The 25,312-nt window shown below is 42.5% G+C and overlaps 4 protein-coding genes across 5 annotated transcripts; 2 read left to right on the forward strand and 2 right to left on the reverse strand.

Annotated features, from left to right (window-relative positions):
• The first annotated feature begins 5,096 nt into the window (after positions 1-5,096).
• On the forward strand, positions 5,097-9,176 carry LOC141775955 (uncharacterized). The gene is made up of 11 exons (XM_074649695.1): positions 5,097-5,101; positions 5,223-5,351; positions 6,452-6,588; positions 6,675-6,886; positions 6,967-7,032; positions 7,136-7,235; positions 7,318-7,442; positions 7,607-7,726; positions 7,918-8,085; positions 8,754-8,904; positions 9,061-9,176. The coding sequence occupies exons 1-11, from the start codon at positions 5,097-5,099 to the stop codon at positions 9,132-9,134; spliced, it is 1,287 nt and encodes a 428-aa protein (XP_074505796.1). The 3' UTR covers positions 9,135-9,176.
• A 17-nt stretch (positions 9,177-9,193) lies between these two features.
• On the reverse strand, positions 9,194-10,546 carry LOC141775789 (putative UDP-sugar transporter protein SLC35A4). The gene has a single exon (XM_074649474.1). The coding sequence runs from the start codon at positions 10,544-10,546 to the stop codon at positions 9,569-9,571; it is 978 nt and encodes a 325-aa protein (XP_074505575.1). The 3' UTR covers positions 9,194-9,568.
• Positions 9,194-12,563, reverse strand: LOC141775790 (SLC35A4 upstream open reading frame protein-like). The gene is made up of 3 exons (XM_074649475.1): positions 12,470-12,563; positions 12,071-12,169; positions 9,194-11,313 (listed from the first exon to the last, which is right to left on the reverse strand). Exons 1-3 carry the CDS (start codon positions 12,482-12,484, stop codon positions 11,116-11,118), a joined length of 312 nt encoding a protein of 103 aa, XP_074505576.1. The 5' UTR covers positions 12,485-12,563; the 3' UTR covers positions 9,194-11,115.
• An 811-nt stretch (positions 12,564-13,374) lies between these two features.
• hmgxb3 (HMG box domain containing 3) lies at positions 13,375-25,029 on the forward strand. Of its 2 annotated transcripts, XM_074647556.1 has the most exons (21): positions 13,375-13,565; positions 15,416-15,574; positions 16,209-16,383; positions 17,147-17,635; positions 17,763-17,870; positions 18,022-18,156; positions 18,261-18,505; positions 18,749-18,861; positions 18,954-19,040; positions 19,227-19,309; positions 19,599-19,709; positions 19,849-19,989; positions 20,214-20,521; positions 20,629-20,756; positions 21,304-21,435; positions 21,586-21,770; positions 22,044-22,266; positions 22,604-22,737; positions 23,124-23,243; positions 23,475-23,684; positions 24,281-25,029. In XM_074647556.1, exons 2-21 carry the CDS (start codon positions 15,435-15,437, stop codon positions 24,875-24,877), a joined length of 3,864 nt encoding a protein of 1,287 aa, XP_074503657.1. In that variant the 5' UTR covers positions 13,375-13,565; positions 15,416-15,434; the 3' UTR covers positions 24,878-25,029. The 2 variants fall into 2 exon arrangements, with proteins under 2 accessions (XP_074503657.1, XP_074503658.1); XM_074647557.1 differs by lacking the exon at positions 13,375-13,565 and having other exon boundaries at positions 15,434-15,574; positions 16,246-16,383.
• The last annotated feature ends 283 nt before the right edge of the window (positions 25,030-25,312 follow it).

Consider the following 25,312-nt stretch of genomic DNA (forward strand, 5'->3'; position numbering starts at 1 on the left):
TTATTTATTTATTTATTTATTTATTTATTTATTTATCGATCTATTTATTTATTTATTTATTTATCTGTTTATTCATTCATCTATTTATTTATTTATTTATTTATCTATCTATCTATTTATCTATCTATTTATTTATTTATCTATTTATCTGTTTATTTATTCATCTATTTATTTATTTATTTATTCATATTTTGAATATCTTGGGACGTATGGCATCATTGACAAACAAATTTTAAATTGGAATCGAGACAATACAAACCATATTTAGAAAAAGAAAATCAGCGTTACCCCCAGGATACTTTTTTTTATAAAAGTAGAGTTTCTTTAGGTTCCTTTTTATCTGTTCATGTTACCATGATGCCTTTCCATTAAAAAAGCATGTTTGGTTTTATTTAGAAATGTCTTTTATCAGGACCTGCTAAAACTACGATATATATAAAAATTCTCTCCTCTCTGGATGTTGACATTTTCAGGTGTTGCAGACAGTCCTCCTGTCCTCCTGTCCTCCTGTCCTCCTGTCCTCCTGTCCTCCTATCCACCATGACACCGAATCAGAGACTGATTCTGCTCCTGCTCTTGGGACTCACCGTTACTTCTGGAGCTCCTCTTTGCGAATTGGATGAGACTCGTTGTGTGTGCAACGTCATGGTTTTCTACTACCCACAACTTCTGAATTGTTCCAATGCGTTGGAGCTGGAGCTGAGAGATGGCAGACTGGATCTAGATGTAGGTAAATTTCAGAATGAGAGCCCCTTTGATCAAGATTTTACTTCATTCCTATATCGGATTGATAAACTAATTTTCAATAACGCCACAATCTCCTCTTCATTCATCAATGTAGTGATCCTTTTTCTGTCCCGGTCCCAGTCAAATTTGAACAAAATTAGCATAATTTCATCCAGTCTGGAAAATAACCAGCCTATAGGGTTTGAGATACCACCTAGTGGAATTCCAAACCTTCTACTAGATGACATAACAGTGGACCCCTCTCTCCTCCAGTCCTCCTTCAGGGGGCTCCATCACTGGATGTTTGCCTCCCTGGAATCTCTAGTTCTTGTCCGTTCTGGCCTGGTTGAGATCGACTGCTACTTGGCTCAAAGAGCAAAAAACCTGGCTCGGCTGGATCTGTCAGAGAACCCCGTCTCTTTCACCAGCCTGCAGAATATCTCATATTGCTCCGGTCTTTCATTCAAGTACCTGAAATCTCTTCGTCTGAGACGCGTCAACCTCACCTCCCTCCAGCCTCTCTGCGCGTGGCTGAGCACGACCCCTGCCCTCACCGACCTTGATGTCAGCGGGAACAATTTGTCCACCGTCCACTCACTCTGCCCCCAGGTGAACCCGCTCCGGAGGCTCAATCTGTCCAACTCGGGGATCACAGAGTTCAACTCGTTGCTCCTTACATCTCTGGAAGAACTGGATCTAAGTTATAATTCTCTGGAGGTGTTCAACAGCCCACCGCAGACCCTGAAAAAGCTCAATTTGTCCAATAACCACCTCATACGTCTCCCCCCTCTGGGTAATCCGTCTCAGCTCCAGGAGCTAAGAGTGGACAGTAACCAACTCACCGTCTTGATAAAGGAGGCGGGTGTTGGTCTGAGCATGCTGGAGAAGCTTGAGATCCTCCATGCAGGGAGGAACCCTTATCAGTGTGACTGTGCCCTGAAGGAGACCGTCCTCTTCCTGAACAACTCAGACCGTGTGTCTGTGGAGGACTTCCCTCAAGAGTACCTGTGCGCCTCACCGGTGGACAAGCAGGGGACTCGGATCACGGATCTGTCTTTTGAAACATGTGGGACGCAACGCCACGGCTCTCCTCTCTGCTTGACTCTCTGTATGGGTTTATTGTCTCACCTGATTTACTATTACTGATGTTTACAGCATCTTTGTTTGGGTACCACTTTCTAATAATCCATACAGCGTTTAACCGACACCTTTATTATTGACTAATAGACTAAAACTTTTATATCAGTTGTAAGCAAGAACAACTTTTGGGTTGTGAAAATCCCTTTTGCATTATTGGATACTTCGGTCACGTGCAGGCGAGTGACCATCTGCTGGACGTCATTCGCCTAAAAGTTCACCATAGTTGAACTTCGAATGCGAAGATGTAAAAATTTGCTTTGTAACTGGAAGTGAATGTGGGTTTTTTTGCTCCTTAACTCGCACAGAATGGAAGTGAACGGGAGGCGGATATTAATTTTGTGTGTGTGACTTCTGTGTCTTTAAGCATTTATTAATAAATACAGTTTCCAGCAGATTATTTTTATTATATATATATATAATAATCTGCTGGAAACTGTATTTCATTCATATTATATATATATATATATATATATATATATATATAAAATTATATATTTATTATATATATATATATATATAGTACCATCATTAGTATTATTATTGTTGTTGTATTAACCTATACTGCACCTATATATTATTATTATATCTTCTCATAACATTTCCTACATCTTCTTGTATTATCATATTATACAGCTATACTACTATTATACTATTACATTACACTACTGTATCATACGCTATAATATACACTACTATATTCAGTACTCTTGCACTATTTGCACTACCATTGGCACACTGTCACTTCACTGCTGTAATACTGTTATCTTATTTTTATTTTATTTTACTTTATTCTATTCGTTTTCATCTCATTTCAAGGTGTATTGGTGTTGGATATGTTGTTTACACTACTGGATGATCTATCTATCTATCTATCAAGCATTATAGATAATTAAACTATTAATAACCTTTAATTACCAATACATTAATTAACATTACAACTTATAATCACATTTGAAAGAGTGCAACCTTGTGAGTAATAAAATGGAAAATGAATAAATAAATAAATAAATCTCACTTTTGTTTAATATCACAACGGATCAAGTAAATCTGACAATTTCATATTTGTTACTAATATTATATCAGTCTGATCTCTTTCTGTTACATGTTCAAAAATGACATAATAAAGATGTTGGAAGGTAATTAGTTCATTAGTATGTGTGTCCATCACGGTGACTGCACCCGGACCAGTGAAAGTAGATTCTGGGCTCATCAATATTTCAGTGCGGTGTAATGAGATCCAGGTGACCCGGTGGCTGTGGAACACATAATGCATGGGGATGGCCACTGTGAACATGAACGCACCTGTAAGTACCTTCTTTTATCAATTAATGTGTAAAGATGGGTAAAAAAATAGGTGAATTAAGACTGTTTGATTTGATCATTTTTCACCGTGTTTCTCCAGTTGTGTGAGGGAGCTGAAACGGTGAGAGTGGGGGTTGTACTTACTGCAGTCCCAGGTAAAGCAAGGACACAAATGTAAAAATGTTACCGTGCTGTCGCTGGAGATTTGTGTTTAAAGGTTTTTTTGTGTTTGGGTTAAAGACTGTGTGGTTATCGGTGAAGAAGGGCGTGGTGTGGACTACAAATCGGGCAAGGATGAGGTAAAACATTTGAACTTCAATCAACATTCAGGAATTTCCTTTCTCTCATTGTTGTAACGTGTTTTCCAATCAGGAAGCAAAGTCCTTCTGCTTTGACCAAGTTGAGACTGTTGACAACATACAGGTACAAAAGACACCTCTGATTTACACCAATGTGACTGTTTCAACACTAAATTTCTGGGAAACTAAAGAGTGAATCTAAATGTGCAGAGTTTCCACGCTGAGCTCCTGCAGCCTCTCTCTGAGTCCACATCCGCCGGTTTTAATGGAGCGCTGCTGATATGTGGAGCCCCTACGGAGAAGATCAGCGCTCTGATCGACCACAGTATCATCAAACAGGTGGAGCCCAAAAAAACAAAACTGATCTTAATATTGGCTGATTTTATCACATCACTATTCATCTCACCCCCTGACTCTGTCTCAGCTCTTGGCAGATCTGTTCAGTCGTTTGTTGTCACAAGTGAAAGAGGAGTTGTTCATCTCTGTGTCGTTCCTTCAGGTTTGTCCTACTCACTTATACATTGTGATCTGTTGGCCCGACTTAAGTAAACTGTGGCACCAAAAAAGGCACGATATTGAGTAGATTAGACATAGAAGATGTGTGGCAACAAAGTGACAATCAATATTATTGAATAGATTCAACAATGTGCTAAAATATTAGTAGATATAATGTATTTTATTTAGTGAATACAAATAATTTTTATCCAAATAATTAGTAAATCTAAATCAATTTCACCAAAATAATTTGTAAATATAAATCAATTTCACCCAGATAATTAATAAATCTAAATCAATTTCACCCAGATAATTAATAAATATAAATTAATTTCACCAAGATAATAAATTAATTTAAATCAATTTCACCCAGATAATTAAGAAATATAGATCAATTTCACCCAGATAATGAATTAATATAAATCAATTTCACCCAGATAATTAATAAATTTAAATCAATTTCATCCAGATAATTAATAAATATAAATCAATTTCATCCAGATATTATGGAAATATAAATCATTTTTCCTTGAGAAATTAATTTGGATTTACTAATTATTTTTATTTAAATTTAATTAATTTATTCAGTACTTTTTAATCAAATTTGCATTAGTAAAATCGATTCAATTATATTACGTGTCACTTTGTTGCCTTATTTTTTTTTTAAGTAACCATTGGTCACAATTTTTGGGGTGTATTTAATAGCATCGATATGGTGCAGGGTCACTTCTGATGTTTGTCAATGTCAGTTTTATCCAGATGGCGGTGCCGTGGATCTCCTGAGCCCCGATAGACGGACTCTAAAACTTGTGGCACACCCCGACCTTGGAAGGTGAGTCCAGCTGATGACCACTGATACATATATACTCTCTTGTACATTTAACTGTATGAAGTGTAAACCAAAGGACAAGTCTTTGTTTGTTTTCTCAGTCTTGTAGGAGGCTTATGTGAGGTGTGTGTGTGTTCAGCAGAAGAAGCCTACACTCTGTACGAAACCTGCAAGGAGACACTGAAGGTCAATGCAGGCTCCATTTCCAGCAGGTAAATCAAATAATGTAATCCATTAACTGAATAACTTTGAATGGATTAATTACAACGGTTGTTCATAATGGAGTCAAGTGTCTTAGCCGCATGATGGAGTGGATTGTCACGGAGCAGATTTATCTCTGTGTTTCCTCATTATAGGTTGTCGTACATGCTGTCGTTCAAGTCGCCCCGTGAATGAATGAACTTGTTATTGTCTCTACATGTTTCCTTCAGATGTAGTTCACTCTTCTCGGTGGCTGTTGAGTGGAAACTTCATCCAGAGGAGGTGGAGTCGGAGGTCTGCCGCAGCAGACTGCAGCTGTTCAGACTGGCAGGAGGAGCCAGCAGGACTGACCTCAGAGGGTCAGTCATATACTCATATACATACATGGGCCTAGGTCAGGGGTCAGCAACCTTTACTCTCAAAAGAGACATTTTTAGGCAAAAAAAAAAAAAATCTGTCTGGAGCTGCAAAACATGTGATCATTGTGATGAAGGTAACACAGTTTATAGTCTAAGTATATAGTATATAAGTCTAATGCAGTGAGGGCCAAAGAGACAATGTACTACGGAGTATTAGGGCCACAATGAGGGAAAAATAAATTCATAACTTTACGAGAAAAAAGTCGTAATATAACGAGAATAAAGTCATAACTTTACAAGAAAAAAATTAAATAATACGTAAAATTACTACTCATAATATTATGACTTTATTCTTGAAATCTCAGATTTATTTTTTTCAAAATTCCAAAGTGCAAATGTACTATGGAGTATTAGAAACACATTGAGGAAAAAAAATAAATCTGAGATTTGCAGAATAAAGTCATAACTTTACAAGAAAAAAGTCGGAATATTATGAGATTAAAGCCATAACTATAAACAAATGAAATAATGATAATAAGTTGGCAAAACCTTTTTCCTCACTGTTTGTGTAGTTGTGTCATTTTTAAGTTGCAGTTTAAAAGAGTAAAGTTATTTCTTGTGTGCTATCGGCCAAAATAACAAGACTACAGTACTAAAACAATTAGTATATAGTAGACACTGTATAGTTTGTGGCATTAGAAAAAGGTAATAGTTAAATACTGATATGGAAAACTTGTGCTTGAGTTTATTAAAACACTAATCTGACATTAAAGAGGATTTAGTTACAGCATATTTGCATGGACACAGTTATACCAATAGCTTTAAGTAACATAAGCTAAGCTTTACGGCACGTCATGCAGAATCACATATAATCACGCCACCAGGGAGGCACAACGATGTGTATTAAGATTATTTCTCATGGGAGTCGGGAGCATCTACAAGGTCTTCGTCTTATCTTAACCTCCAGACAACCCAGAGCCTCCTCACACGAAGCACGCCCAATGTGAAGGACTCTGAGGCCTCTCAAAATACCAAACCATGACAACACACAAATCCTACATTCCTTCATGCCTAATACACATTTCTAAATACTTTTCCAGAGTCAGCCCGCTGCTGAAGGTTGTGGATCAACCCCAATGTGAAGCCACGACAGGTGACAAGATCCTCCCTTTCCTCCTGAACGAGGCCTTAACGGGGAACAGCAGGACGGTCCTCATCTACTGTATCCACCCTCAAGGTAAGTGGTCCTCTGCAGGGCCCAGCCACACCACCAATTTACCCATAATCCTTTGAGCATAGAAAATGACTGTCTTTATCCATCAGGTCTTCTAGATGACGAGACCCCCTCCGCTCTAGCGTTGGCCCAGAAAGCCAGAAGTTTGGTAACCAAGGCCGCTGTTGATCGCTGGTGTCCAAGGGCAACCGAGCAAAAGATCAGAGGTGACATCGTGGATCGAAGAGCCGCGATGATGTCACAGGGGGACAGTGAAGTTCACAACACCGTCGGGCTAGCAGAGCTGACCCAGAACCTGCAGGTGATTCATTAAATAAACCTAGAACGAAACAGTGCATCTTCTGTAGGGACTAATAGATCTGTGATCTCCATCTCCAACAGATTGTGAAAAATCAGTCGTGGGAGAAGAGGAGGGAAGAGTCAAAGAAGATTAAAGGCAAAACACAGGTTTGTAACTTGTTCCACACAAGTTTAATACAATGATGACAGATTATGTGTGCTGCTCCAGACATAATGAAATGAAGCACCATGTTTTACACTGATTCCACAGAGTGGTCGGACCCAACATAGCGGTGACCGCAGAGAGGGCGCAGACACAATGAAATATTTACAGTCCCAACTGAAACAGGAAATGGAAGAACACATCAGAGGTAATTTGCTGTGGTATGAACTATGTTTATATAAATATATATAGGGGACATCAATGATAATGTGTGTTTCTCATATCCACAGAGGGAAAAGGGAGCGTAGAGAAAGTGCAGGAGAGAGTAGCGAGAATCCAGCAGCTGAGAGAGTCTCTCCGAGAGGAGACGCTGAAGAACGGGGCTGCTGCAGAGAAATCTGACCTCTGCCAACAAGTAATGCACTCCATCTAATAAACATGATATTGTATTCCTGTACATCTGATTGTATAACGTGTTTACAAGGCTTTGTGAACAACCCCATTTAAAATATTAACAAGATTTACATGTGCGAGAGAGAGGGCAACTCACACTCACTCATTTATTTTGCCAATTTGAAGTCTCAGTTGGAATACAGCACGGCTCAGGAACGGAGGAGGCAACTTAAGGAGGACCACGGGAGATTAATTCAGGAGGAGGTGGAGAAGATGGAGAGAGACTTGGCACAGGAACAGCTACCGGTGAGATAATGAGATACGCTGTTGTTTAACATTATTCAGTTTGTGATCTATCTCAGCTGAGGATGCTGAGTCAGTTTGAATTAATGCAGGGCTGGATTTATGGTGCAGGGGCAGTGGGAAACTACTGCATTTGCAACTTAATTCTGTTATTCCCCTTGCATATTTTATGGTTTCATCCATTCCTCCGCTAGACAGAAGGCCCCCAGAGAGAGCTGCTGGTGCTGACCAGAGAGAGGCGGGTCCTGGTGCTGCAGATGGAGGCCCTGCGCGCTGAGGCCCAGCAGGCTGAGAGAGACCTGCAGGATCAATATCACAAACACCAAACAGAGCTGCATTGTCTCCGAGAGGAGAGCCTGCAGGTTTGTTGTGTCAGTGAGAGAGAGCACTGATTCAGATAATGTCACATTTTCATTCTATTAGTGTGTACTAGTCTCTTTTACCAATAGATGAATAAATGATTCAGTATATATGCAAACGTTGATTCTACATAAACTTGCCAGTAAACTTTTTATGGGAATGTTTCACTTTTTGTTTGACCCAAATCATCATAACCCAAAACTGAATCTATTAAATGTGTAACACATTACACAAACATTTAATTGGGCGTCCAGATGGTTCTCACTTAAAATAATTACTATATCGCTTTCTCATTTCAGATTTATATGAAAACAATATATACATACATTTATAATGTTGGATACAAAGGATGATGGGTATTAACTATGATGATTGATGTAATGCAGCACTGACTCATCACCCCTGGGGGGCTGCTATCGGCTGATTCAGAGCATGAAGGAGGGCATTTTAGGTCATAACTGTAGTTCACATTTCACTGCAGTCTGTATTTAAGGAACACACTTTAACTCTGATAAAAAAATCTTTAAAGCAAAGTCTTTCTCAAAAATTAAATCTAAAACTGGAACAGCAATGAATGCAATAAAAAAAATAATAACACCTCATATCAGGGATACACAAGGAAACAGTCAATAAAAATATTTAAATAGGTGTCTGTTTTTTTGCTCTCCAGGTGTTCCGAGTGTTTCGTCAGGTCAGTGAGGAGCAGCGGAGGATGTCAGAGGGCAGATACAGGAGTGTGCTGCTGGAAGCCGTGCAGGATGCCGTCTACCTGTCTGCCCAGAACCAGGAGCTGCAGGCTGACAACAAACAACTCCGTAAAGGTCTGCATACTGTCTGTTCCTTAACCTCTACCAGACTGGCTGTTATTATATATTATAGAGAGGACTTTTCCTAACCTCTGTATTTTTACTAAGAAGTAAAAACGACATGATTTTTCCTCCCACCAACATTTAAAAAATCATATTTTTCTTTTACAGCATTGGGAGAGTTAAAGGATGCTCTAGCTGTGCGAGGGGATCCTACGGCTGAACGGTTATCCCAACAACACTGAATATGACGAGAAGATGTTTATGAATGAGTGTGCTTAATGTAGATCATGAGAAATAGAACTAGTTTTGACCATTTATTTGTAATCATTAAAACACTTTATAACACTGATATTGTCTTTGACGTTGTTCTTGGCAGAGAATGAAATACAAAACAAAACGGTAATAGCAGCACTCTTCAGAAATGTTGAGCTGAAGATATAATAATCCTGACTTGCATTATTATTTGACTTTCATCAGTGTGACAGAATTATATTCTAAAATATGATGTCAAATTAGCCTCCAGCTGATATAAATGTCCAAACATAATATGGTAACAAATTAAAGTCTGGATTTCTGAAGGCAAACAGATATAAGGCAGAAAACAAATCACATCTGAAAGACGAGGAAACAGAAGTCCAGGTAGACTGTAATGTATTCAATATGGTCGAGTTATTTACTATCTGTAGTAAAGGTAAGCTGCCAGTCCAATCAACGAGACGGGTAGGAGGAAAGAAGGTGTGAGCTGCAGCCCTAAGATGGCCCAAGACAACAGAGCGTTCACCAGCATGGAGCAGGAAATGACAAACAGTCTGGTGATCCCGCTGCCGTGCTTGAGCACCACAGACATCAGGAGGCCGTTGGCTGCCTGTCCTGCTATGATGACCCAGACCACCCCCGAGTATCCCTCCAGAAAGCTCTTTTCAGCTGTAACGAAGGAGAAGGAGGAGAGCCCGTTGATGGCCACGCCGAACACATAGAGGTAGAGATTCTGCAAGCTGAGGGGCAGCTTCTGGCTCTTCAGCACCCTCTCTGTGTAAACCGCTGCCAGCCCTGAAACAAAGCAGTACACCAGCACAAGGAAAAGCCCCCAAGCTGTGATGTGAAGCCTGGGAGCTCCCTCAGCTTCGGGCCTCTCGGGGTCCCCTAGATCCAGGCTGCTGTAGCTGTGGCACACCCCCGCACCCATGAGGAGCCCCAGAGCGAACCACTGAGTAGGCCGGAGTCTCTTGCCCAGGCAGAAGGAGTACAGCAGGGCCGTGGAGGCAATTTTCAGGTTCGAGAGGACTTGGTATGAGCTTGGGTCCATGTAGGCCTGCATGAGAAGTACCAGGTTGTTGTTGAGGGCGTAGAGTACAGCGGGGACAGCGTAGGGGGTCACACGGACTAGAGGTGGAGGAGCGCGTAAGGCGGATGTGCCCCCAGTTAGAACAAGAGTCGCTAGAGAAATCAAGAGTTTAGATAACTCAGTCATGACAACACATGATGAGGGGTTGAAAGGGACGTGACCGTCTACCTTGGTGAGAGCGATGAGTGGCGCATGAGAGCCGTAGATGAGGACCATCAGCCCAAAGAGGACTCCCCACATAACCCTTTTCACCCACCGTCTCCTAATCCTCGCCGGGGAACTGGGCCCCACATTCTGGATCACAATCATCCTCAATGACGCAAAATAAACACTTAATTTCTAACAAATCTGAATATTAATTATAGTGCAAAACAACCCTGGCTGTTTGGCTATTTCAAAAATAAATAGCTATACATCTCAACCATTTAAATGTCTATTATAAAATACTTAGATGCACTATTCTCTGTGTAACTATATATTCTGAAAGGAATAATACGAGTGTAGGAGACATTTGCAGGAATTACTGCCTGTTTTACAAATGACCAATTCAAAATCTAACATGCTTAGATAACTGCTCCAGGCAGCGGACAACTTATGAAATCTAATGGACCAAACATTAAAACCTTGTAGGCACAAAGTCTTACATTTTGTGTTAACATCGGACAGAAAAAAGAGGAAATTAACCTGGAAAAAAATGCAAAAAAAAGGCAGTCATTTACTTTTGAGTCCCGAATGAAAGTCCAGTTATATCATCATCATATCCTCAGAACATCAGAAACCTTGAAGGCTGGTCCGTCACGAGCCACTGACAACACAGCAGCTGCAACAGTATTTCTCTCTCTTGTTCCTGTTGTGTCACTGACGAAGAGCAAACCAAATTATTTTGGTCCTTTTTTCAAGCCGTTCATAAAGTCTTTCACGGTCCTTTCAATGTTGGGCACTTGATAGGTCTGTGCCGCGTATATGCCGGTGATTGTTCCCAGCAGCACTCCCAAGAAGGCAGAGGAACGTAGCTTGGCCACCACATAGCCGGCCAGGAAGCCCTTCAGAAATGGAGATCCCAACACTGAGCCTCCCTGCAAGAGCAAGGAAATAATAGCATACATTTTCAGCACAGAAAAAGGACATTCAGATGGGTAAATAAAATGTATATATATTTATATATATACATATTTATCAAGATAAAAACATAATATTTTCAACAATATAACAAAAGATAATCATAAGAGGATATTTGAGGAAGTCCTGAGACAAAACTAAACAAATAAACTCCATCACCTTCAGTGACGAGAAATGCATTTTAAAGGTCCCATATCGTGCTCATTTTCAGGTTCATACTTGTATTTTGTGTTTCTACCAGAACATGTTTACATGCTGTAATGTTAAAAAAAAACTTTATTTTCCTCATACTGTCTGCCTGAATATACCTGTATTTACCCTCTGTCTGAAACGCTCCGTTTTTAGTGCATTTCAATGGAATTGCAATGGAATTGCGTTGCTAGGCAACAGTTTGGGTCCATGTTTACTTCCTGTCAGCTGATGTTATTTACATACACTGCAACAGGAAATAAACTGGGACACATTTAGAATGTTTACATTTAAAACAGTGTGATGATCTAAATATTGTATATTTGTGACATCACAAATGGACAGAAATCCAAACGGCTTGTTTCAAACGCACAATTTCGGCATACGGGCTGTGTGTGTTTCCCTGTGGATTGAGCGTTTCAATACTTTCACAGTATTTATAAAAGACTTAAGCCTGCTTTATAATAATCAAAACACATGAAAATCTCACTTTTTTATAATATGGGACCTTTAATAACAGCTTACCTGAGGAACTCCTACAGAAACCTCGTTCTCTACTCGCCTCTGGATTTCCTCCAGCTGACTCTTGAGCTGCGTCAGGTCTTTCAGCTGTTTCAGAGGATCCTGAAATAAAAGCATCACATTTAGTAAAAGGAAACAGAGCAGCAAACACAACGTTAATGCAGCTGCGCTCCTGTAAACACAGACTCAAGTTACAGTTACTGACAGAATCTACCACGAAGAAGCTTTCAAAACAAAACAGCTCTCCAGTTATCTAACAGCTTCATCACTGAACCGGCTCGGGGATCGATTCACTGATTTAGAAGCGGTTTTGTTCGTCCCTTGTCTGGCAGGTGCTGTCATCTGAAGAAACACCTGAGATAAACACATTTAAAGGCAGACACAGCTCAGTAACTCTCTCACCTTGTCATTCGCCATCTTTGCTCAGAGGATGATCGGTGATCGGCTCATAAGCCTGGGACACATATCTGCTGTAGCTCGATTGGTTCGGTCTGGGTTATAGTGTTTGTTACTAGCTGTTTTAGGAGATAAACTAATATAATATATAACTGTATTCATCTCGAGGTAAATTGCTAGTTAGTCGTTTTGGATGAAAACGTCAGCTAGATAAATAAATGTAACATCAGTGGGGGGAAATATAATTTTTTTTTTTATTATTTCAAAATGAAAGTATATTATATTATTATATTATTATATACATAGTAACAGCAGAAAACATTAAAATCATTTACATACAAAAGAAGCATGGCGAAAATATAAACAAAGAGATGTGCCAAACATAAAAGGACAACAGAAATGAAACAAAAACAAAATTAAATTAAAAAGAAAACACTGTTTTTTTTAAATTTTATGTTACATTTTACTATGTATACTGACATTTTGAAACAAAAAAAATATATATATATGACAAAGAAAGAAGGGAATTGCTATCAGGAGTAGATGATGGAATGGGGAATCTGCTAGGAAAGACATCTAAGAAAGTACACAATCTTCTGATTAATTACTGAAGGGCAACAGGAATAATGGAGAGAATTTAATTATTATTATTGTTATTATTATCATTATTATTATTAATAATAATTATAGTTTTTTATTTTATTATTATTATTTTCCCCGCTCCTCCTCCAGTCCGGCAGGGCGGCGGTAATGCTCCTCTAAGCTGGTTTACCAGCCGCCAATAAACACCAAAGAAGAAGAAGGCTACGGACGCACGCGTTACTTTCACGTGTCAAAAACGTCCTCTCTGATTGGTCCGTTCTTGTTTATTCTGTTCTCTGATTGGCTGCAGACCATAGCAACAAACCGCCATGTTGTTTTTATTTTTACAAGTCGACTAGAATCTGAAGCTTCTTTACGACATTAATACACCGAAACCCTTCATTTAAACATGAAGAATAGACGGATTACAGCAGTAATCATAGTCGACTCATCGCTTGACTTTGTCGGCGACTCCTAGAGGTCGTTCGGAGCCGGTTTGATGAGCCTCGGGTCGTCGTAGGTAAGGCTTCAATAAGAAGGCATTTCATTGGATAACTGAGAGGCAGTATAAACACACAGCATCAAACCTGCTGCTGGAGCAGGAGAGCATTACACCTGCTGCTGGAGCAGGAGAGGATCAAACCTGCTGCTGGAGCAGGAGAGGATCAAACCTGCTGCTGGAGCAGGAGAGCACCAACCCTGCTGCTGGAGCAGGAGAGGATCAAACCTGCTGCTGGAGCAGGAGAGCATCAAACCTGCTGCTGGAGCAGGAGAGCATTAAACCTGCTGCTGGAGCAGGAGAGCATTAAACCTGCTGCTGGAGCAGGAGAGGATCAAACCTGCTGCTGGAGCAGGAGAGCACCAAACCTGCTGCTGGAGCAGGAGAGCATCAAACCTGCTGCTGGAGCAGGAGAGCATCAAACCTGCTGCTGGAGCAGGAGAGCATCAAACCTGCTGCTGGAGCAGGAGAGCATCAAACCTGCTGCTGGAGCAGGAGAGCATTAAACCTGCTGCTGGAGCAGGAGAGGATCAAACCTGCTGCTGGAGCAGGAGAGGATCAAACCTGCTGCTGGAGCAGGAGAGCAGCAAACCTGCTGCTGGAGCAGGAGAGCATCAAACCTGCTGCTGGAGCAGGAGAGGATCAAACCTGCTGCTGGAGCAGGAGAGGAGCAGAGCTGTTAACATGTTACAGCTCTATTAGCCTCCATAAGAGCCCAATGCATGACAGGTTTCCATTATTAATACTAAGACACTATAGTGCTATGTTCTCTCTGCATAAAGTCACTCTATCCTACTTTATGTGACTTGTATTAGACAAACTGTTTGCCTCTCATCAGCTGATAACATAGCTACCCACTGAGCTATAATAAACTTCAGAAATCCAGTGCTGTCATTAAAGTACAGAGGCTGCACAAATGTGTGTTGAAACATCTACATATCAGGGTGTTGAAAGCATAGTATTATGCTAAAATATATATATTTAATAAACCTAACTTCACTTAAAGGGACTGTTTGTAAGAATCAGAAATGTCTTGTTAACAGCGACACCTGTGGCCGTTAAGTCAACTAAAGTCAGCGTCCTGTTGCTGGCGCTTGTGCTCGCTCTACATAGACATGAACGAGCATCGGTCAACACAGTGAGGAGACACACGTCAGCTAAAAGCACAATATCACTCTATATTTCAGCTGCTTGGCAGTAATGTTAGCTGACCAGACCAAGGTCTCTCCATGAATCAATGCTGATCCTAGTGTTGGCTTTTCCTGCCTCAGCCTCCCGACCGCGGCCGGAGGGAACAGGGGAGACGCCGGAGTTTTGGTCGGAGACGATAACGTTTCTCTCTGCGGAGCCCCGTCACTTCACAAGACACGGGAAACCTCTGTTGGTCTGGAGGAGCTGCAGCAGTTATTTCTGCACAAACGTCCACTAGATATTCTCAGAGCTAAACTAACTCTTCTGCAGTGTGGAGTGAGCAGCATGCACGTGAGAGGTGGAGCGAGCTGAGTGAAGGAAAGCAGGCAGAGGAGCAGAGTTCAGCAGAGACTCTGGTCCTGGAGACCAAAGCTAAGGTCTCCTCCGCGTCCTCCGACCGCGACCAACACTGTTTAACAGACGGGCTTCACTAGATACAACCAAGAGGTTTTGGTGCTTCCGTGTAGTTTGTGTTGGAGTCTGAGTCTGAACAGCGTAGCCGCATATGCGAGCGCGTATATGCGAGCGAGCATGGGACACCGACCCGGGTGATTTATACGTGTAAGAAGTTACAAACAGTCCCTTTTAAAACTAATACAATGAAACATCCCTGCAATAAACTCTATCTTTAATGAAGGTTCAAACATGAACAACCAACTAATCTCACAATATTTTTCAAGTTTTAGATCTTTGGAGATCATGGAGAAGGTGGAGGTGTTTGAGGTTGTGAAAGTGACCGAGGAGGTGGAGAGCTACTACAGCCAGATGGAGGGGACGACCCCCAAAAAGAGGAAGAGCAAAGCTCAAGAAGACAGTGTTGAGAAACCCAAGAAGCCCAGGTAATGTACACACAGCTGTTACAATATCATGACACTAATTATGACCCTTTCTTAAAGGACCCATATCGTGCTCATTTTCAGGTTCATACTTGTATTTTGTGTTTCTTCCAGAACATGTTTTCATGCTGTGATGTTAAAAAAAAACTTTATTTTCCTCATACTGTCTGTCTGAATATACCTGTATTTACCCTCTGTCTGAAACGCTAAGTTTAGTGCATTTCAATGGAATTGCAACATAATTGCGTTGCTAGGCAACAGCTCGGTTCCATGTTTACATCCTGTCAGCTGATGTTATTTACATACACTGCAACAGGAAATAAACTGGGAGACATTTATAATGTTTACGTTTAAAACCGTGTAATGGTCTAAATATTGTATATTTGTGACATCACAAATGGACAGAAATCCTGACGGCTTGTTTCAAATGCACAATTTCTTAATAAGGGCTGTGTGTATTTCTCTGTATATTGAGCTTTTTGATCGTTTAACAGTATTTATAAAGCACTTAAACCTGCTTTATAATGTTAAAGACCTGAAAATCTCACTTTTTACAATATGGGACCTTTAAACAGGGATCGGGGTCTCCTTAAAAATCTAAAATGTCTCCCCCATTGTCATGTACTGATTGTCTTAGGTCTGCCTACCTGCTGTACTACTTTGATGTCCATCAGATTATGCAACAGGAAATCCCCAATCTACCACAGTCTGAGATCAACAAGAGAATCAGTGAGAGCTGGAGAAGACTCAGCGTGGCTGAGAAAGGCTACTATCTGGAGAAGGCCAAGTCTGAGAAGGAGGGCATAGACACAGTAAGCCTTTTTTCCCCGTAAAGTTCTGACTTTATTCTCGTAATATTAAAACTTTTTTCTTGTAAAGTTAGGGCTTTATTTTTCCCTCATTGTGGCCCTAATACTCCGTAGTACATTTGCTCACTGCATTAGACTTATATACTATATACTTAGACTATAAACTGTGTTACCTTCATCACAATGCTCAAATGTTTTACGGCTCAAGACAGGTTATTTTTTTTTTCTTTGCCTAAAATGTCTCTTTTGAGAGTAAAGGTTGCTGAGCCCTGACCTAAATGATCAAAGATTGCAAAATGAGTTTCAGAAATGATAAACTGAACCTACTATGATAACAAAATCAGAAGTTACATGAATGTTCCTGTTTAATAAGCTCTGATACCTGCAGGGATAATAATGTACATTCTGTTGCGTCGGTACAGCCTGCAGCAGTAAATTACTGATGACAGCCTAAGCCAATCTTTTTAAAAGGTTTGCCCACGATGGAGTGCTTGATATGGTATTGGTTGTTAAGTATATCAGAGTCCTTCTTTATCATTATGCACTGCAGAGCACTCATGTAGTCGACTGGCTTGATTTCATTTGTAATGAATACATTTGGCTCATGTAACGACAGATAAAGTCAGAACGGAGTGACCCGTTAGTATCAAGTACCACAGCAGGGATAAAGCAGCTTTTTCCTGCTTAGTGGCCTAATTCACTGGTGTTAAAGTGATGGACATGTGGATGACCATGAACAATGTTCTCGATTGTGCTTTTCCCGCAGTCGTCTCCCAGCCCCTCCAAAGACCTGCCAGGCTTCCGCAAAATCCTCCCCAGAGCCAGTTACTTCCTCGTGTCTAAAGGCTGCTCCTCAAATCAGCAGCTGGGAGGCTCTCAGCCAGAGGTGAGCGTGGAGTCTCTGAACTCTCCGGCGGAGGGAGGCCTGCCTTCCGTCTCTCTCACCCAAGTGTCCCAGTTCACAACTCTCGGGTTGGACAGCGAGGTGGAGCTTTCTGAGGAGCCCATTGTTGTCGACGACATAGCAGAGGAAACGGAAGTGACGTCTAATCCCGCGGCTCCCAGAGGAATCCCTCCCTCCTCCTCTGCCTCCACAGTTGACCACGTCTCACAGGGCTCTGCTGGCCTCACAGCAAACGGGGTCACGCTGAGAGGAAATGAGGCAAGACTTGCCGGTAGTGGTTATTACGGTGGGGCGATGGTGCAGCAGATACAGGGGGAAACAACACAGGTGGTCGCCATCGTGCCCACCCAGGTGAGACTTAAATGTCCCTCCACCACTTAGCAGAATGAGCTTCATTTATTCATGAATTGTTGACCATTTTAATCACGAAAAAAAGTGTTTTAACTAATGCAGTGAAGCCATTTGTCCATCACTTCAGAACCTGCTAGAGCCCAAGTCTTTGCCAGGTGTCAGCTCTGTGGGCCCGCTGATGATGGTCTCTGTAGGAGCCAGCACAGAACTAAGTGCCAAACCTTCCTATAAAATGGTAAGCACCCATATTATTCATCCACCTTATAAATGTCAATACTGAGATTGGCAAGCATAGCATGCAGAGAATGTTATTATATAGATTTAAGATGATGGGGGGGGGGGTTAATAGGAGACATGAACCTCCATGTTTTGCTCTTTTTCTGCAGTCTGTGAAGACGTACACCCGGAGAGGTCGAGGGAGGTGTCTAGATCCTGGATGTTCGTTTGTGTATGTGACCCGCCACAAGCCGCCAAAGTGTCCTGAATGTGGGAGCCACTTGGGTGGAAAGTGGATACCTGCTGTAAGTGTCGAGCAATATCTGCACAAACAGTTTGGATGTTCAATCGTATATATATATGAACATCCAATTTGAACTGTTTAACCATGGCTGCATTTATATAACAGGCAAAGAAGACACAAGAGAAAGAAGCTGCGTCCAAGCAGTTGTCACAGAAAGCTGAAACCGAGACCGATGAAAGCTGCCGACCCACAGCTCCCCCGGATCAGGAGGGGAATGCTGATGTCGTTAAAACAAACGCCACCGGGAGCAAAAAAGAAGGCCACGTTCAACGGCGCTCCAGAAAGCAGCGTGCAGTTCCAGCTGGAACGCCACCAGAGGGCAGCAGCACCAAGCAGCAGGAACAAACAGAGTGAGCACCCGAGACCTTTTAATGCCATTATGTTCTGTTTGCTACATGGACCGTGATAGCATGTTGACCATGTGGACTATGACAGGTGTGTGAAAACTGTGCTATACACCATTTGCAGATTGGTGCTTAAGTGCAGTAGGTTTATATCAGGTTTACACAGTGAACAGTGATGTTGCACATGAGAATGGAAAGAAGTATAATAGTGTATCTGACTTGATGTATTTTCCCTGTGTCACTGAGTAGACTGATGAAAGACGACGACCTTCAGGGCGCGACAGTCCAAGGCCAAGACAGAAGCAATGCCAGTGTTCAGAAGAGGCCTGTGAGGCCCATCCTTCCTGCCTACTATAACACAAGTGAGATAAAACATATATATCTCTACTATATATCCTACTGTCAGTGTTACTACTATACGGGTTTACATTCTGGCTTGTGTTTGTGTTTCTAGGCCGGGCTTTGTTCCAGATCATAACTGTCCCACCTGACAAAGGAAAGTTTCAGACGGCAAACAACAACAACAACAAATCATCCAGCGGTACTGTGCATCATCTGATTATATTCATTCAATGTTTAAATTAAATCTCTCAGTTTGGATGTTGTATGATCAGTCAGTGCTTATACCTTTATTATACAGAGAGGAAGTGATATGTAATATATATACAAGTGGCTGCACTTTCTGAGGTCTCTGCTCTCCTCTCATGTGGTCGTTGTCTAACCACAGTGCCTCCAGACAGTCTCTCAGGTCTCAAACCAAGCACTTTGAAGCAGCTCGGCCAGACGGTCCCGACAACCGCAGCCAAGCAGGTTAACACACACACACACACACACACACACACACACACACACACACACGCAAACACAAACACCTAGAGCAGGGGTCTGCAACCTGCGGCTCCGGAGCCACATGCGGCTCTTCAGCTCCTCTCCAGTGGCTCCATGTGGATTTTTAAAAATGGAAATGAATAACTGTTTTTGCCTGAAATGTCTCTTTAGATAGTAAAGGTTGCTGAACCCCTGACCTAGGGAAACACGCAAATACAACAAAGATGCAGATTTCGTCCAATATCGTGACTTTCTGCATGTCTTTCCGTAGGATTCTTCTGTCCCAGCAGATGGAAACCAGCCGGTGTGTTCTCTGGCTGATAAGAGAGTCAATATCGTGTCATTCGTGCCTTTCAAACAACACACCGTCTCCAGCTTTGTCGTCAGTATACTACTATTCTCTGTGCAATTTACATTTATTTATTTAAATTACACAAAATGTTCCTTTCTAATGTAAAGTTGTTTCTGAATATTCTGTTATTTTCTTTACTTGTGGGTCATTTTTTTTATTATTTCTTTAGGATTTGGGGCTGTCTACAGCACGAGGAAGAGGTCGGTGTAAAAACCCGTCCTGTGACTACATGTACAAGAACAGACACAAACCTGCAGTGTGCCCTAAATGTGGCTGTGAGCTGACCCAGAAGAACGCCAAGGGAGCAAAGGTGAAGGCTCTTAGGAGTAGTTTCCAGCTGTATCTTGTACCTCTCGGACCCCTGAGCAGTTGCTTCTTAGCATCCATAGATCTCGACTCAAGACTGATGACAGCAGGCTTTTCATGTCGAGTTACATTTTTCTCTCCAGGGCTTCCAGGTGTCATCATCTAGATCTGTCCAAAACTCTCTTTTTATATCATTTAATGTGGATTTCTTTTTTTCCTTTTTTTCAGTCTGGAACTCTGCTCGATCCGCACCAGGCCCTGAGTCCCGCTCAGAAGGACGTCCAGCGCCAAAATACCCTGCAGCTGCTGCACCGTTCCCTGCAGATTCCCGAGAGCGAGACTGAGCTCCAGGAAACGTTGACCCTCATCCAGGAGCTCAACAGCCTCCAGATCATCTTGGTCCAGCCGTGTGGCCAGGAGCACGAGGGCAGCGTGGAGACAGAGACGCTGGTAGAGTCTGGGTGGCCTCAGTTCTATGAATCAGCGGCTACTCACTGTGGCCTGTGTAACTTCCCTCTCTTCAAAGGAGATCAGAGGTAAGGAGATGGGTGTCTCTGTTCTAACGATCCTGCTTCTGGTTTTAGTACGGCGTGTTGTGTTGATGTCCAGTTCCCTAATGTATGCTCTCATGTGTACATCCTAGTACCGTCGCAGGACAGGAGGACTGCTGGCTGCTTACTCAGACGCTGATCCAGACAGCCACTCTTCAGCTCAAGGTGTGTCTCAACGTTCAGTGTCTGGCTCTGCACAGCTTCACTGACCTGCATCCAGGTAAAACGCCACCACTTACAAACAACTTGTACATTATTCAGCTGCTTTTTCATCAAGTGTCAACTTCTGAAGCCTCACACATTCTCATTACTCTTGGTTCATTGTCCTCCACCATGTCAGAAGCTGCTCTGTATTTGTTATATTAATATCTCAAACACAACAGATGAAACTATGGGTGTACTTCTGGGTATCATTCACTGATTGCTTCAAGGTGGAAGCTTCTGCATTTGCAAAAATGTTGCTGATTAGACTTTCAATCAATTACAATCAGTACTTCTCTGACTGGCCTAAAGGGGGCACCACAACTATGAATTATGAGTGCATATACAATATCTTAAGATTCCAGTAAAAAGCACTTGTCCCCTTTTTCTTGCATTATTCATTTGTCACTCATTTTCCACCCCTTTGCCTTCTAAGACTCATTTATTAGGAACATGTTTTCTAAATGTTTTACATGTTTGAGGTTTGATGAAGACCAGCCAATAATCTTCATTTGGCCCGTTGTCATCTTTGTGAATTAAGATGTTGATTTTTGTTTTTGTTCCAGGTTTGTTCAACATTGGGAACAGACTGCTAGTTAGTATCGACCTGTTTCTGAAGATCAGGGCTGGTATCAAACTGGGCCAACCCCCCCCTCAGGCAGCCAGGACCGTACTAGACCACACCCCCAATCACCCTGGTAAAAACACTGGATTCAACTCTAAACACACACATATGAATTCTGCAGCTGTGTTCTAGTTTAATCTGGTATTTTGAACATCTTCCTGTTTTTTTTACAGTATGTTGTGTTTTTCATGAATTTCATTGTGTCTTCCCTCTCTTGCATCAGTCCACGCTCTGAGTCCGGAGGAGTTGTCTCACATTCAAGAGCTCCTCCTGAGTGGCTACTGGGCCTTTGAGTGTCTGACTGTGCGTGATTACAACGACATGATCTGCGGCGTCTGTGGCGTTGCTCCCAAACTGGAGATTGCGCAGCGATACGCGAACAACGTACTGGAGCTGAAGAATGTGGAGGTGAGAGCAAGAACAATCAGCGTATGGCATCATACTTAGAGCTGTTTAGCAGGGGCAGTATCATACAGTATGTCCTCCACATGGAAAGAAACTATGAAACTATATCCTGACTTTGCTTTTTCAACATTTCCAAAACTCTCTGATTCAATGGTTGGCTCAATTTTATTTAATGCTGCAGGAGTACGGGGTTTTAGTGCCAGTAGTGCTATCCAGAGTCGAGCCATGAGGCAGTGACCTCTCCACATGCTTACGCACATTTCATCCTGTCCACAGTTTACCTGGCCTGAGGTTTCAGTCTCCGATGAGGTGCACGTGGACGACTTCTGGCTGACCATGGAAAGCGAGGCTATCGAGCAAGCGACTTTCCCCACCGACATCCCGATCACACGAGTGGACGCTTCTATCATCGCTCCCTTCATTCCCCCGCTGATGAGGAGTCCCATCGTCATCAACACGGAGAAGGACAAGGTCCCGTCACACACCGAGCAGCCCTCAGGTACGCCACGATGTTCTAATCCTGTGGAAATATTCAGTAGCCAATGTGGAGGATATTCTTTCTGAGTCTGAAATGAGGGAGACGTGGCTCCACAGAGAATGAGATGGAAGAAGACGATTAATTCAGAGGGATTATATATGTTTTGTTTGTTATGGATGGTATGATGATGCAGATGTCATGCGAGTGTTCCACTTGTTAAGTTATCCTCCCATGCAGTACAGATTTACATTGTTTCATGAATTCTACGAGTAATATGTTTTATATATAACAAGTTTAATTTGGTCACAGGGTATTATGTGGAACATAAAAACTCATGGTTTCTCATCATCTGTTGTAGGAGATCCATCAGCGTTGGTGCGTCTCATCCATGATGGTCAGCTGAGACTCGACAAGATTGAAGATCACAGCGAGGACGAGCTGAGAACAATACTGGACCGCTGCGGGGCGAGCATCACCCCAGACTCAACTAAGGTAGGCGTGTGTGTTAGTGTTAATGACTGGAAGTAAACATGTTGACATTATAGTACTAGACCAGGGGTCAGCAACCTGCGGCTCTTCAGCTCCTCTTCAGCTCCTCTCCAGCTCCTCTCCAGAGGCTCCCTTGGGTTTGAAAAAAAATTGTATTTGTCATTGTTGTAGGTCTAATGTACGACTGTAAGACAGAGTATTAGGGCCACATTGAAGAAAAAAAAGAAATCCGAGATTTCGAGAATAAAGTCATAATATTATAAAGTAGTAATTTTACGTGTTATTTTCTTTTTTTCTCGTAAAGTTATGACTTAATTCTCGTTATATTACGACTTTTTCCCCCTAAAGTTCTGACTTTTTTTTGTAATATTACGCCCCCCCTGTGTCAGAATGAGCTGCTGGCCTCCCTGATCTCCTTGTACACACTCGTCCATGGTGGCCTCTCCACGGCCCCACAGCCCCCTCCAAGCACCACCGCTGGCAAGCTGTCCAAGGTCTGCCCCCATAAGGTAAAAACAACAACAACAGCCTGGTCATATATTCATTCATTATCTGTAACCACTGTTCCTATTCAGGGTTGCAAAGAGGGTTGCTACCCACCGCACCACCGTGTGGCCCCTGGTTATAAATGAAAAACAAATATGTTAGCTAAGCAAAGTGAAAATCCAAACTCAAATGTCCCCTGCATGTGTTAAGACCTCTGAAAGGGGTTTCAGTGTCTCTCCTGTCCCTGTCTCCAGGTGGTGTGCGGCTCTAAGTGCCTGGTGAGAGGAGAGACGGCTCGAGACCACGTAGACCTGCTGCTGTCGTCCCGCTACTGGCCCCCGGTCTACGTCAGCGACTGCGCCCGTCAGGTGGCGCTCTGTGCCGACATGCAGTACCCAGAACAGGCCACCCAGATGTGGGGCAGGAACCAGGGCTGCTTCTCTGACCCTTTCGAGAAGCCAGAGGTGGGTGATTGAAATTGAATCCAATCATCTGTATTTATTTATTATAAAATATATCAGGTATAGTCACATATGAGTTCAGAGAATGTTCTGTGTTTCTCAACTGATTATAATATTAATATGAACCACAGGTTCTCTGTATTTCTAATTAGTGTTATGATCAGAGAGCATGGACTCAAACACGGGACACTGACAAGAGGAAGTTGTAGGTTATTTATTGTGAAACCACAGAGAAGGGAGGTGGGGAGGAGGGGATGGCTGGCTGAGGCAGAGGGCAGATGATCCCGGGACACGGGGAGAAAAGCAGTTAATCACAGGCTCCAACACCAACAACACCAACACCAACACCAACACCACAGGGAAAGAACTCACAGAACGTACTGAGGCCTGGAGCAGGAACTAACACGCTAGCTGAGACAGTGATCGCAGGTTTCAGTCTTGTTTTCTGGATGTTTGTGCTTAGCCTTAGCCTTTTGTATCCACTGATTCACAGATGCAACCTGTAATACAGCACATCTGTTTATATCAAGAAACCTGGATGTCTCATATATGCTGTATACATACTGTATATTTGACTCATAGTGTGTTGCTGTCTTTAGTTTGTATCGTGCGCTGAGCTACAAGACCAGCCGTACAGCGCCGACCTGTCTTTGGTGGCAGAGAACCAGCAGGTCCACCCCATCACCAAATCATCTAGTTGCTGGCTGGTTCATCCTCCCGGAGCAGCCCAGGAGGAGCCCTCTGCTCTTCCTTCAGAGCACCACTCGATGGTCCTCTGCAGAGATCTGGAGCCCTACGTCAGCCCGACGGCCGAGCTGGAGAAAGAGGAGGAGGATGACGAGGGGGCGGAGCAGAAAGAGCAGATGGACGGAGCCGAGAACGACTCCACAGAGAACTCGGAGGACTGTTACTCGGTGAGCCGTGCGCGGCGGCAACCTGTGGTTTTCAACAACACGGCTTATTACTACCTTTACAACCGTCTGGTGGATTTCCTCACCAGCAGAGACATCGTGAGCCAGCAGATCAACCAGGTGGTGAAGGCCTGCCAGCCCGGGGAGGTGGTGATCAGGGATGCTCTGTACCGACTGGGAGTGGCACAGATCAACACGGAGAAAGAGGAGGATGAGGGAAGCGGGGCGGGATGGCAGACACAAGACGGAGGGACGGAGACGAATGAGGTTGTGCTTCCTGAATAGAAATGTTGAGAACAGACGATCAGCATGCAGGCAGAGGGACGGACTGAATGTAAAGATGGCTGCATGCAAAGATAATAAGAGACGGCCGTGAGGAGAGATGCAACCAGGAGGACCCGAGAAGATGGAAGCGACACGGTGCTTAACACAAGTACCTTACTCTTAGACTAGTAGAGGGGTCAGCAACCTGCGTCTCTTCAGCTCCTCTCCAGTGGCTCCCTGTGGACTTTTAAAAATGGAAATGTAAACTGTTTTCTGTTTACATTTTCATTTTTATTTATCATTGATGTAGGTCTATGGTACGACGGTACGACGGAGTATTAGGGCCACATTGAGGAAAAAAAATAAATCTGAGATTTTGAGAATAAGTAATATTACGAGAATAAAGTCATAAGGTTAAGAGAAAAAAGTCGTAGTATTATAAAGTAGTAATTTTAC

Source organism: Sebastes fasciatus, chromosome 10 (genome assembly GCF_043250625.1).
Source record: "Sebastes fasciatus isolate fSebFas1 chromosome 10, fSebFas1.pri, whole genome shotgun sequence".
NCBI classification, from domain to species: Eukaryota; Metazoa; Chordata; class Actinopteri; order Perciformes; family Sebastidae; genus Sebastes; species Sebastes fasciatus.

Bases quoted from the DNA above. Each gene is read 5' to 3' on its own strand.
- LOC141775789 (XM_074649474.1), bottom strand. From the start codon at position 10,546: ATGATTGTGATCCAGAATGTGGGGCCCAGTTCCCCGGCGAGGATTAGG.
- hmgxb3 (XM_074647556.1), top strand. From the start codon at position 15,435: ATGGAGAAGGTGGAGGTGTTTGAGGTTGTGAAAGTGACCGAGGAGGTG. The intron at 19,310-19,598 runs GTTAACACACAC...GTCTTTCCGTAG, and splicing joins CGACAACCGCAGCCAAGCAG to GATTCTTCTGTCCCAGCAGA. The intron at 23,244-23,474 runs GTAAAAACAACA...CCCTGTCTCCAG, and splicing joins CCAAGGTCTGCCCCCATAAG to GTGGTGTGCGGCTCTAAGTG.
- LOC141775790 (XM_074649475.1), bottom strand. The intron at 11,314-12,070 runs GTAAGCTGTTAT...TTGCTCTTGCAG, and splicing joins TTTCTGTAGGAGTTCCTCAG to GGAGGCTCAGTGTTGGGATC.
- LOC141775955 (XM_074649695.1), top strand. The intron at 7,033-7,135 runs GTTTGTAACTTG...CTGATTCCACAG, and splicing joins AGATTAAAGGCAAAACACAG to AGTGGTCGGACCCAACATAG. The intron at 8,086-8,753 runs GTTTGTTGTGTC...TTTGCTCTCCAG, and splicing joins TCCGAGAGGAGAGCCTGCAG to GTGTTCCGAGTGTTTCGTCA.